This window comes from Malaclemys terrapin, chromosome 2, assembly GCF_027887155.1.
Source record: "Malaclemys terrapin pileata isolate rMalTer1 chromosome 2, rMalTer1.hap1, whole genome shotgun sequence".
In the NCBI taxonomy this organism is placed as follows: Eukaryota; Metazoa; Chordata; order Testudines; family Emydidae; genus Malaclemys; species Malaclemys terrapin.
The window spans coordinates 200,074,347-200,087,403 of record NC_071506.1 but is presented as its reverse complement, the minus strand read 5'-3'; the positions used below and the strand labels follow the sequence as shown (position 1 = coordinate 200,087,403).

General features: G+C 41.1%; 1 protein-coding gene across 3 annotated transcripts; it reads right to left on the bottom strand.

The window, feature by feature from the left end:
* Positions 1–3,576: 3,576 nt before the first annotated feature.
* Positions 3,577–12,573, bottom strand: RP9 (RP9 pre-mRNA splicing factor). 3 transcript variants are annotated; one of them, XM_054019920.1, is made up of 8 exons: positions 12,257–12,422; positions 10,745–10,910; positions 9,359–9,389; positions 8,643–8,772; positions 8,245–8,336; positions 6,130–6,191; positions 5,691–5,775; positions 4,683–4,827 (listed from the first exon to the last, which is right to left on the bottom strand). In XM_054019920.1, exons 1-8 carry the CDS (start codon positions 12,318–12,320, stop codon positions 4,783–4,785), a joined length of 675 nt encoding a protein of 224 aa, XP_053875895.1. In that variant the 5' UTR covers positions 12,321–12,422; the 3' UTR covers positions 4,683–4,782. The 3 variants fall into 3 exon arrangements, with proteins under 3 accessions (XP_053875894.1, XP_053875893.1, XP_053875895.1); XM_054019919.1 differs by lacking the exon at positions 5,691–5,775 and having other exon boundaries at positions 3,577–4,827; XM_054019918.1 differs by lacking the exons at positions 5,691–5,775; positions 10,745–10,910 and having other exon boundaries at positions 3,577–4,827; positions 12,257–12,573.
* Between the last annotated feature and the right edge of the window lie 484 nt (positions 12,574–13,057).

The window sequence follows — 13,057 nt, the reverse complement described above, 5'->3', positions numbered from 1 at the left end:
GGGCCACATCCACCCCGATTGAATTTGCCTCGTTACCACTGACCCTCCCTCCCCCCACACTTAGTAAGGCAACCCCCATCTTTTCATGTGCTGTATATTAATACCCACCTACTGTATTTTTTCACTCCATTTATCTGATGAAGTGAGTTATAGCCCACAAGAGCTTATGCCCAAATATATTTTTTTTTTGGTCTCCAAAGTGCCACAAGGACTCCTCGTTGTTTTTTCTATTTCTATAGATCAGTGGTTCCCAAACTTTAACAACCTGTGAATCCCTTTCACTAAAATGTCAAGTCTTGAGACCCCCCCCTAAAAATGAATATTTCCAGGGATTTTCTTCTTTAAGTATAAATTATAAAAGCAGTGATCCTGGAAATATAAAACTTTGTTTTGACATGATTATTACACATTTATTGCAGTATTTTTATTACATTATGAAAACAGCACCACTTCCACAATCTCACTGTCATAGCTTGTATCACTCTGAATAAGCCTGTTATAAGACAAGGCTCCTATGTTTCATCAAGGGGTATCAGACGTGAGACAGCATGAAGATATTTAAGAAGCCAACTCCAAGTTCCTCCTACACAAGCATTCAGGTCTTGAGCAGTCCAGGCAAACACACGTTACAACAAAGCCTAAACTTGTTCTTCATAATTTTAAAAACAATACTAGCTGCCTATTTAATTTTAAAAACAGCAAAAAATATCCACCTCCCTTTCCATTTCTTATAGGGAGTCTTAAAGTTTAAATATCCTCACGCTGATAGAGATGTTTGCTTTGATCTGCTTAGCTCTTGGAAGTCCAGGGGCTCCTGGCCCTGTGCTGCCCTGGGTCCCTAGGGATAGGTGTGTCAGCCATCAGGGAACTTTTTCCCAAGAACCCCCTGTAACGTTTCACAAACCCCAGTTTGGGAACCGCTGCTCTAGGTAAAGCTCTTACATTTGCCTGTATTAAAACATCTCTGAGTCACATCACTCTGTAGCAGTGACTTGTCATCCTCATTTACTTCTGTATCATATATGAACTTTTTATCAGTAGTGATGATATATTCCAGGTCACTGATTAAAACTGTAAATATTAGTGGGTTGACAACCTATCCATCGGGCAAAATTACATTAGAAACTACCACCTGTTGATTGCTAGTAACAATTGTTTTGTCAGTGAGCTGCCACTTTTCCATCATGATTAAGTGTTCCACAGCGATGTATGGGGAGAATATTCTCACTTGCATACAGAACAATTATTATTCTGCTGAGTTTATATGGCCACTTAAAAAAAAAAAAAAAAAGTGTGTATAGTGAGGTTAAAATTTTTCTAAAGACTGTATTTTAAGGAAAAAATATTTAAAAAACGTTTAACAAAGCTTAACCCTTATAGTAGAAGAAAGGCAACCACCATCAGCTTTATGAAAAATAAACACCTAAGGAGGTAGCAGAAAGGGATGGGGCCATTAACAATTAATGGGTTGAAGTTTTATAAAGACACCTGAATATGGCTTTCAGGATAGACTTTCAAGCAAAAACTGTAAGGAAAGACGCAATAACCCACCCGAAGCCTCTGTTACATTTCAAAGATTGGCTTTGCTGTAGCCACTGGTAGGAAGTTATGAAGTTGTTGCAAGACATCTCTCAGAACCTATTTCCTACCCACCTTCCTTCAACCATGCTGCAACCATGCTGCAAACAAGCAAGCAACCAGATGCTCTGATGACAATACTTATATCTCCACTGCAGCACTGTAAAGGAGATCAATCAAGCCAAATCTCAGGCAGTACCAACTGCCAAGACTACCACCAAAGAAACTGCAGTTGTAGCCAGCTGTCTGTTACCCTACCATTGAGCATTCCTGAACTTCTGATAGTCACTAATAAGTAATGTTAATTTTGCATATAAACAACATGTTTACTAAATACTATAAGAGAAGATACCCTGTAGCTCAGGGGTTCTCAATCTTTTGTACTGGTGACCCTTTTCACACAGCAAGCCTCTGGGTGCGACCCCCCCCATACACTAAAAACTTTTTAATATATTTAACACCATTATAAATGCTGGAGGCAAAGCAGGGTTTGGGGTGGAGGGTGACTGCCCATGACCCCCCATGTAATAACCTCATGATCTGCTGAGGGGTCCCGACCCCCAGTTTGAGAACCCCCTGCTGTAGCTGTTTTTGGAACATTCACTTTTGGGCCTTAAGATAGAATACAGATATCATCTAAAAAGTTACATTGCGGTGATTCAATAGGAGGATTATGCACAGTTGTGATGATGGTGACTACATGGTCTATGCTTTAGATTTGGAGGATATCTTGTAAAGGAAAAGAAATGGATTATCCCCCTTTTTATTCCCTTTGCTTCTGTTGATATAAAAATCTAGCAAGGAAAAAAGAGCAGGCCTCTTCTAAGTAAGGCTTTTTGACCCTACTTCCAGTCATCCACAGTATCTTTCTGGAAGAATAGTAATAGCAGGTTTATGCAGACTTCACCTACTTAGTGTACTTCCCCTCTCAATATTTATTCAGATTGTTTAAACTATTAACTCCAATACCTGAAAATTATGCAGCAGAGGAAAAAAAAAAGTATTTTGTTAAAAGTTCACCATTCCCTCCCCCCTTCCATTATAGGAACAGAAAGCTTTCATGCCAAGAAGTAGTAGTAGTGCACGTTTAACCTGTACTAAAATGTTAGGGTGAAATCCAACCATCACCAAAGTCAACAGTCAGGATTTCACACTTGCCACAAACAAGGCAATTGTAGCTTTACCCTGTGATAGCTGTTCAGTGTAAGCCCTAATGGGGAGCCTATGTTTGGGTTTACCTCGACCAGCTACAACTGCCTTGTTTAAGCTCAGATTTTAAACACACCTTTTTCCTCCCAGTGAAGGAAAACTCCAATTCTGTATCTGAGGTTTCTCACAAAACAAAGAAAAACCAGCTTTGACATTTCTGATATTTTCAATGTAAAAAAATTTTCAGAGCTTCTTTCGTTGTCATAAAGCAGTTTCAAAGAGTCCACAGGACAAACCCCTTTTTCCCTTGCAGATTACTTTTAAACACCTAAACTCCCTGCAACCGTAGGTTCACATCACAGTGAAATCAGTTTAGCCATTCATCTTGCAGGGGCAGATATATCTGGTATTCTACCGTTTACTGTTGTACAGATCTTTCCAGTCCTATCTGCCCTGGGAGATTACTAGAGGTCCCATGGACCCTTTTTGTAAAAGTAGGCATTTGTCCTCATGTCCTTGACCAAAGTATCCTTGTTTCTAACCTGCTTTTTCTTTGCTACATTTCTATAGTACTATGTGTCCTGTATACACTTGTATATGGAAGGAATCCCAAATGTTTTACACCTCTACCCTGATATAATGCGACCCCATATAACACAAATTTGGATATAATGCAGCAAAGCAGTGCTCCGGGTGGGCGGGGCTGCGCACTCCGGCGGCTCGAAGCAAGTTTCACCTATAACGCGGTAAGATTTGTTGGCTCCTGAGGACAGCGTTATATCGGGGTAGAGGTGTATTGCTACAAGAATATTCTTTGTATTTTCTATATTCACAATGATTCACAAAACATTACTGTATTAAATATTTTACTAAATATGTAAAATTAAAACACGTTTAAAGTTACTTCCCCAAACCTTTTTAGAAACAAACATGTATCAATACAACATAGATAGTGAACAATGCTCAGAAGAACATTGTTACCCATTCCATTTCAAACAAGAAAACTCTTTTCCAAACAACTAACATGCTAGCTTTTGTCAGCAAAATTAGTGGGGTAGTTTTATTATTATTTAGCAAGAGATTTTCACACATGGAGCCCAATTTTGCAGTTCAGAGGATTACTTCAACGAGTAAGTGCTGGTCAACGTTGTAGAGTGGGGCTCAGAAATAGCTGAAATTTCAGAACTGTGCTTTTCTTCAAGTAAATAAAAATAAACCCTGCTAACAATACCTTTTTGCCTTAAAGTAAAACCTCTTCATTAACATTAATAGGTTTTTCCTTATGTCACACATTTTAAAGCGGTGCCAGCTGCCAATCGTGGGATGATCCGAGTGACCATCAGCATGCAGGGAAGATACAGTACAGCCTGATTACACTTAGCTTGGACGTAGCAACATTCATTGTTGTTTGCTATAAATGGGAAGTCCTAACATGGTTCAATGCTTTGCACAGTACAAACTGCAATTCCCATTACAGTGAAGCTCTCTGTGTAATTAAAGTGTTTTATGGGGTAAACATTACCTCACTAGAGGGCTCCGCTGTACTCTGCTGAATCTGTAAGCAGTCCCTTAGGTGGTGCCTGTTTTAACAGGTGGCAGCATGACAGTGAGGTTTTATCAACCATCAAGTTAGATGATCATTAGCCCATGTTTCACAGTACATAGATATGCTCAAGTAAAATCATTCCTTGTTAAACAGCCATAATTGAGCTCATCCCTTGCTTGGGGCACCACAGCAGAGAGGCAGAAAAGGATGGCATAAATGGGACATTAGACGTACCTGTTTGTATTTTCTCCTAGCCTATTACAAAGCCCTTTTTGGTTGTTTCTTTCTCATTCTTTGGATGTTTCCTTACAGTTCACAATCTGGGGTCAAGAAGCACTTAGCAGGTGACTGCTGTCAGTCAGTCAGATTCTGACCTCTCATTTGATTTAGAAGATTTGTGCTTTCTTTTCTTTTTCTTCTTTTTTTCCTTTTTCTTTTTCTCCTTCTTTTTCTTCTTCTTGTGTTTCTCTTTACATTCTGAGGAACTGGAGCTGCCACTACTTCCATCTTCATCTGAAGAAGAGTCTTCCAGCAGTTGCTTCAATTGCTGTATCCTAAATACACAAAAATTAATATGAACGAGAATCCTTTCTCCATGTGTGCAGCGGTATGCCCACCCCCAAAAAAGTGAATGATGTAATAGACTTGTGAGACCTGGTCACCAGGTTCTCTTTGGGGAGGATCCCTGGCTATGCAAATCACTCCAGTCAGAGTCCAAGTTATGGCTTTCTGTGCTCCTGGTTTCAGACAGGCATTTGTCCAATTCAAGCATTTTTCCATCCTGTAGGTGGGGTCATTTATAAGGGGAGGGCCTCTATTACTACCCAGCAAAAGCAGTTATTTGATGTTTTTATTTTAATATGTATACAGTGTACTCTGAATCAACAGCCATCAGTATGCCCCCAAACCAATTTTTATACTACTACTAACTGACATGCAGGTGAATCCGGGAGGAATAAATTATGAGGTTTTGTTACAATGATGCAGAGGGGGAGTCACTGGTATCACTGACATAAAAAGCAGGTTCTCCTTTAGAAAAACAGATAATTTCTGATGCAAAAGCCCCCCTTGTTTAGTTCCATGCTAGAATGGATTCTTAACAGCTAAGGAAAGTCTCCTTACTAGCTTAATTACTTCTATTTGGTACCATCCATTTCAACTTGGTGTGTATTTTTTTTAAACACATGCAACTGGTCACCTACAACTACACTGCACCCTATCCCGTAAGGTCAAATGTTGATTGGACATTGCTCATCAGTGATGCTTCCCAGTGCAAGGAACAAGGAAGAGAATTAAACGCTTCTGCCCTATTTACTGAATAACGATTTAACAATAGGAATAAAAGCCACATTTTTCAAACATGGGTACCGAAAGCTAGCTTCCTAAATCCTTACAGAGGTATCTAAATAAAACCAACCTGGTTTTCAGAACTGCTTAGAAATCTCACTGAAGTCAATTGGAGCTGTGAGTGCCCAGCACCTTTGAAAATCAGATCACTTTTACTAAAGATGTAAAAAAATAGATTTAGGAGCCTTCCAGGTTTGAAAATGTTGACAAAAAGTAGACATGTTCATTTTTGAACAGGCAGTTCTAGGAATCATTAAATATAAATCACTTCAATTTATGAGCAACAAGTAAAATAGCAAATATTTATTAAGGGGGGACAAATGACACCTCCTCTTCTGCATTAGCTGTTTATTAAAATATAAGGATTACCATTAAAAATTAACTTTTGTTTGGAGGTGATGAGTTGAACAGTGAGGGAAATTTTGCCCGTAATATCTAATTTTCACAGAATAATACAAATTAAAGGTTTAAATTAAAAAAAAAATAATTTACTACAGAGATACACTTACCTCATTTCCTTTTCATGGCGTTTATTTTCCCTTATTACATCATACATGGGGTCTTCATGTGCCTTTGAAAAAGAGGAAAGGGAAAGCCCAGTATCAGTAAAAGAGACTACCACTGGCGCATATATTTATGACACTTTCCTACCACTAAAATATCCAATCCAACAATTAAACGTTTATTCCAATAGAAGAGTCCCAAGCTCTCAATTAACAAGGATGCACTGACATTATTGCAAACCTTTTGGTGAACTTGGGCTAATTTTTGGCATCAGGAAAGGTTTATGCAACTCTGATCCAAAGACTATGTAGCTGACTGCATAGAGCTCTCCTTGCCCACAACACGTCTCCTCCTATAGTTGGGGACTATCTCCTATAGGTGCTCAAATATTATGGTGATATGAGATGTAAAACTGGTTATAAATAAATTAGAACTACTGCTGAAGTCCTGAAATAATCTTAAATATGCCTCTAACATATTTGAACCTTCCCTCTCCATTACTTCCTTTTTCACTCACTGGGGACAACACTGACATCCTGTCTGTGAGCCAGAACCATAACCTGGGCATCATCCTCTACTCAGACCTCTCTCTAGGTCCTCATAGCCATGCAATGTCTAAATCTTGCAGATCTCTTTTCTCTAAAACATGACGTTTCCGATCCCGCCACATAACTATAATTCTTGTTCAGGCTCTTTTTAATCTCATATCTTGATTACTGCAACATCCTTTCCTCTGGCCTTGACAAAGGCAATCTTGCCCCACTAATATCCATTCAGAATGCTGCTGCAAAGATAATTCTCCTAGCTCATTGCATTGACCATGTCACCTCCCTCTTTGTATCCCTCCACTGGCTCCTTCTTTTTTACTGCTTCAAACATAAGCTGCTTGTCTTCCCTTTCAAGACGCTTTTCCACCCTAATTCTATCACCTCTCATTCACTGTCGAGATGTCAGTTCCCATCTCTGATTAGCCCACGATGCCAGCCTCCACTGCCCACTTGTTAAATTTGCAAACACCATCACCCTTTCTCCCAGGCTGCCTCTAATACTCATGAGATGCTCCCCGTAAACATCTGCAAAACTTCCTCATTATCCTCCTTCAAAACCCCTTTTTTCTGTGATGCCTCAGACAACCTGACCACAGTTAGTACACTGGTGTGCTAAAACCACTGCCTCCCATGTTGAACAATATCGTCTCATTGTTTCCTCGTACTCCATCTGTCAGTATTGTATCCTCTGTCTCTTGGCTAAGCTCCTGGAGGCAGGTGTTTGTACAGCACCAAGCACAATGGAGTCCTGGTCTATAAATAGGATTCCTAGGCCCTATGGTAATAAAGATAATCTTCCAATTTTTTCTCTACCACTATTTCTATGGTCAAGCTGTATTGCAGAGACACCTGTACATTAGCATAAAGAAGAATACCTACTAAGCACCAGCACTCAAATCCCATATCTGGAAGGCATTTTGTCCGTCCATAGTTAAGGAAGAAGCTAGTTTCCTATTTTAAGTTTGATTCCCAACCCCTCCCCTTACTAATTCTACCTAAACAATCCCCCTGAAATTTACATACGCTATCTCATCCCCAGGATAGAATTTTTCTGTGAAATGTAAGACAAATCACATGGGAGTTTTACAGATAAGGTATTTCTAAAATTTCTGCATCATTCACTCTTTGAACATCTTCCTAACTTTCTTGTGGCTCCTCATAGCTTGGTCTACAGACTCATTTGATGCGAGGTAATCCAAATCTCTTGATGGCAAATCTGGGCAACTCACCACTGATTATTTGTTAACAGAGTTTTTGTTACATTGATATTTAATCATAAATAACTGATGTTGAAAAGATTAAAAAGACTTATAATTTATATGCAAATTATTATCTTCCATTTAAAGAGTGGGTTTTCTGCAAATTAATAATACATTCAATCACATCTGTGTATGAAGAGAGACATTTTTCTCTAATAAGAGGACTATGGTCAGGTTTCAACATCAATATGATACTAGACACAGCGGAAAATCCTTTATAGATCATAACCTAATAGACTTATTTTCACTTGCAAGATTAGCCATCATCATTATTAATGAAAAATACAACCAATACTACAATATTTTTACTTACTACTCTGAATTGTTCCAATTTCTGATTGCCTTTAATAAAGAATGGGCATTCTTTATCTCCTGTTCTGTGTCCATAACGTTTACATCTCCAACCTTTAGTAAAACAGAAGCAAACTGAATCTTTGAGTCAGCTCACAACCGATTAAAAACATTAATGGAAAACATCTTTATGTAGCTGAAGCACAGTAAAGAGAAACAAACCATTAAATTCAGTCTGCAAATCTACAAAAGCCTTCAAGATACTGGCTGCTATTATATCAATATGAAGTCAATATATCTGGAATTCATCTTTTATACTGCATAGTCACTTATCACCAAGATTTTTTTGCTTAATGTCAAAAGATTTATAAAAGAAAAAAAAAAAAAGCCCAGTGAAATTTGGACGCTTCTTGCACTTACACTGCATAACTTTGACTTCTTTTCCTAATGGCATCCAGAGTCCTTTAGTTGGGGCATGAGCCAGGAATTCTCGGGCATGTTCATTGCCTGGTACATCAGGTATGCAGTCTTCTGGCTTAGTTTCATCTTCCTATAGAAATGGTAAGCAAAACAAAACCCCTATTTCATCTAGCTTATTTTAAAACAAATAACCCAAGTGTATAAGTATATGTCGTCATTTACTAATGGACCTACTTTCTCCCTGATATTCCTTTCCTCCTTTATACCCATAAAGTTATACCTTTTTTAGTAGCATTCACTCATTTTTCTTTTTTGCTACCCTTAACTTTTCCCTTCAAGCCTGAATTGCTTCCCTCCTGTTCCATTTAGTCCAACACTTAATTAAATTAAAAGAATTAAACACTTTTCAACTTTTATTGATTTTTCTCGTCTCTGTAATTGAATATAGTGATTACAATAGCCTTTATATGCGGCAGTTTTTGTTTAAGTTGCAAACACTAAATTATGACTCTTTGAATCTGGTAAGAGGAATTTCACAAAAGATCACATGCTAATTTAATGTGATGTTAATGGCAAGGAGAGAGGGAATCATACAAAGTGGATTTGATCCCCCCCAAAGCCAATGGAAAAACTCCTATTGACTTTAATGAACCCAGGATTCCAACCAGTGTTTACAGTTTCTTTTAAATACAAAACATTTATTACAATTTACTAACCTTAATTAGCCCTGGAGGAGGTTTCTCATAGCTGGAAAACAATAAAAATATAGTTGTATTAACATTATTTTCTACAACGTAGCATCAGACTTATATACATGGACAAAACAAAGCTGTTCAATGTTATAAAATTAAAAATTCCATATCATTTAAATGTACTTAGCCTAAAGCTTTATTTATTTACACTCCTTAAGAAGTGTAGCAACCACAGTGCAACACACTGATGCAAACAGAGTGAAGTGATGCTTGTGGTGTTTCTAAACAGCCAAAAAAAAAAATGTCTTCTGCAAATAACACAATCCACTCTAATCTGCAAACATGCTTTGGTTTTGAGTTTGCTTGGAAATGACAACTTCATTATGCTGCTTTATAGTGATGTTTTGTGCATCCAACTGAGCCCTAGTTGCCAGAAATTCACAACTCTTTCATCTTGAAAGTCTAGCTATGGTAAGGAAAAGGACATCTTGCCACTCCATATTTATTTTTTCGAACACTGAGTCATAAATACACCTCTACCCTGATATAACACTGTCCTTGGGAGCCAAAAAATCTTACCGCGTTATAGGCGAAACCGCGTTATATTGAACTTGCTTTGATCCGCCGGAGCATGCAGCCCCCCCCACCCCCCCCGGAGCACTGCTTTACCGCGTTATAGCCGAATTCGTGTTATATCGGGTCGCATTATATTGGGGTAGAGGTGTATGCTCAACTGACAATGTCAAAGCAAGAATTTTCTTACTGCCAGCACTACAAGCTCAACCTAGTACAGGATAATCAAACTGTCTCTCTAGTACATTCAACATCATCAATGACTAATCTGAAGACAGCATCAATGATAGTTTTGTTGATGACTCAGGAGGCTGTTCTGCAGCCATACTGAATCAGCAGCGTTGACAATAGAGAGACTTGTTTTTGTCCATACAGTGGGCAGATCTGACTTGGAAGACACCGATGGAGACAACGTACACACGGGTGTTCAATGCCAAGGTATCATTTGATCATCTTCTTAACAATAGCAACACTTAGAGTACTGTCTGGAGTAATTCACAACAAGAAATTACTCCCACTGTGAAGGAATTAACATTAAATTATGGTTGCAGCCCATGGTATTTCCACCCTTCTCAACCCCCTTTTCATAAATTAAGGCACACACATATTTTACAGCATCAGAGGAATCATTCAGCACATCTTAAGCCTTTTACATTGAACATTTTTTCATTCACTCCAAAGGGATCCTGCTGGTCATGCTTTGCTGCCAAACTACAGGTCCCACGCTTTCTTCGAAATGTCACTTAAAAAACAAACAGGACAGATACAAAATCAGGGAAGGAGTTGGGGGAAGGACACTTTTTTAAAAAGCAGGGCTGGCTCCAGGCACCAGCTTACCAAGCAGGTGCTTGGGGCGGCCACTTTGGAGAGGGGCGGCACGTCCAGCTGTTCGGCGGCAATTCGGCGGACGGTCCCTCACTCCTACTCAGTTTTTGTTTGTTTGTTTGTTTTGTTTGGCTGCTTGGGACAGCCAAAACCCTGGAGCCGGCCCTGTTAAAAGGCACTGGGTGACAGAAATTTTTTTTACTTATCTTCATGTGGACAGGTATATAGAGAATAGACAGACTGGCTGCCTTCTGTAAAATGTTCAGAGAAATTGGTGGGCATAGCAACAACAACAAATCCTGGACCTATTTCTATGCAAAATGGGCCATGTTGGAAGGTCACTGCACACAGGTGCCCACCAGAAGACTTGTGCACAGCAGGTGAAACACTGGCTACATGTTTTCCCCTCTGCTTCAAGTTCCCTGACCCTAAACAGACCAGAGAGGCTGCACTACAGCCAAAACAGTAGCCACAGAGTGGTATACCTCTCACTCTGCAAAGGCCCAAATGTAAGACACAAAGTGTGACAGTGGCCCAAATTGAGGCCATCAAAATATTATTCATGCAGCGAAGTTAAAAAGCGATGGAACTGATTCCTCAGTGTAGAGAGCTCTATAGCATCAGTTTAATGATTCTGCATTTCTAATGTATACAGTATAACTTTCAATGAGAAAAGTGAAGGGACACTGATTTTGGGGGGAACTTAGGTAACTTTGGAACTACGCTGAGTGACATTCCTCAAAAAGAGGGACATATGAGAAGCATTTTCTGGGATAGGTCCTACTGGATTTTGTAAATAAAACTCCTGCTCTGGCTTCATACACTGATTATTCCTGTCAGGAACAAAGGTAACCAGTACAGGGTCTGGGCCTGCGCATGGGGTTACTTCCAGACAGGATTTGGGAGAAAATGAACATTGCTTTTGCCACATATGCATGCACAGGTTTATTTCCTATTCCCTATTTCCATGCAGCAGTAGAGCATGGCCCATTGCCTCTAAAAAAAAACCCAGATCAAAATTTTGAAGCACCACATTGGCAATGATTAGCCAGAATTAGAAGGGAGCCAGTAGCAGGTGACATAATAAAATGATCCCATTCCCATAACTCTGGCGCTTCCACCCCCTTTGTAATTTTCATTTATAAAATAAAATCATGAGTGTATTTTAATTATCTATAAAGGCCAAATACATCAGCTAACAACAAATGCCGCCCCTAAATTTTAATCCGGATTTCCAGCGCCCTCCCGGGGACCCAGTTCAGCAGAGTGTTATGATCTATTTGCAAACGCACAGGCGAGGCGCTCAGATACCAGGGGGGTGGGCTAGCGAGAGTGCGGGGTTTGGGTTCAGCCTGTCACAGAAGCACGGGCTAGCCGTAAAACAGAGCTGCCCGCCGGACAAAGGCCCATCTCTGCAATGACGGGTCAGCAACGGGTGGGGGCACTGGCGGGCAGCTCCCCAGCCACAGAGGGGCTTGTCCCGGGGACTCTCCGTCTGCTCCCCCCTCCCTCCGAACCCCTTACAAGGACTCCAGGTGCTGGATTTGCTGGATCTGCTGCACCTCCCGCTTCTTCCTCTTCTGCTCATGCCGCTCCAGCTCCCTGCAGCCCCCGCTGCTGCCTGCCAGGGGCTCGCGCTGGCTCCTGGGCCGCTTGTGGCTGCGCCTCTCGGCGGGGGCGGCCTCCGCCTTCTCCCGCGCTCCCCGCCTGTGGGACATGGGGGCCCCGGGCTCGGGCGGCCGGCGGGAAGGGGAGGCACAGAGCCGAGCAGCTGCAGCTCCTGCAGCGACCAGCGCCTCCCCTCCCCCCGTTGCTGATTTCACTTTCACTTGACTTCCCATCCCTGCACCCGCTGCAGGCAAAGCAGGGACTTCCTCTGGGCGCCTGAGCCTGGCTAATCCCAGGCAGCGCCCCCTCCTTCTCCAGCGCTCCGCGGGGCACAGAGCGGCCCTGCTGAGCTCAGCCCCTTGCCAAGGGGCCACCCGCTTAAAGGGTTTTCAGGGGGGGGGGGAATGGTGAAAGCTGCCTGGGGTGGAGGTGAAGGGGAGTCGAACTATTCCCTCTGCATTAGTAACCATCAAAGCAATGAGCTAGTGCAGGAGCACCAAGAAGGGGGAACTGACCCTACAGAAAAAGCCGCGCAGCCCAGTCTGAGGCCCTGCCCCTGCAATCCCAGCTGTGCAGGTGCACCCCAGCAAATCAGGAGCCATAGGTGCTGGAACTAGGGGTGCTGCTGCACCCCCTGGCTTGAAGTTGTTTCCATCATATACGGGGTTTACAGTTTGGTTCAATGGCTCTCAGTAGCCGCACTATACAGATTGTTCC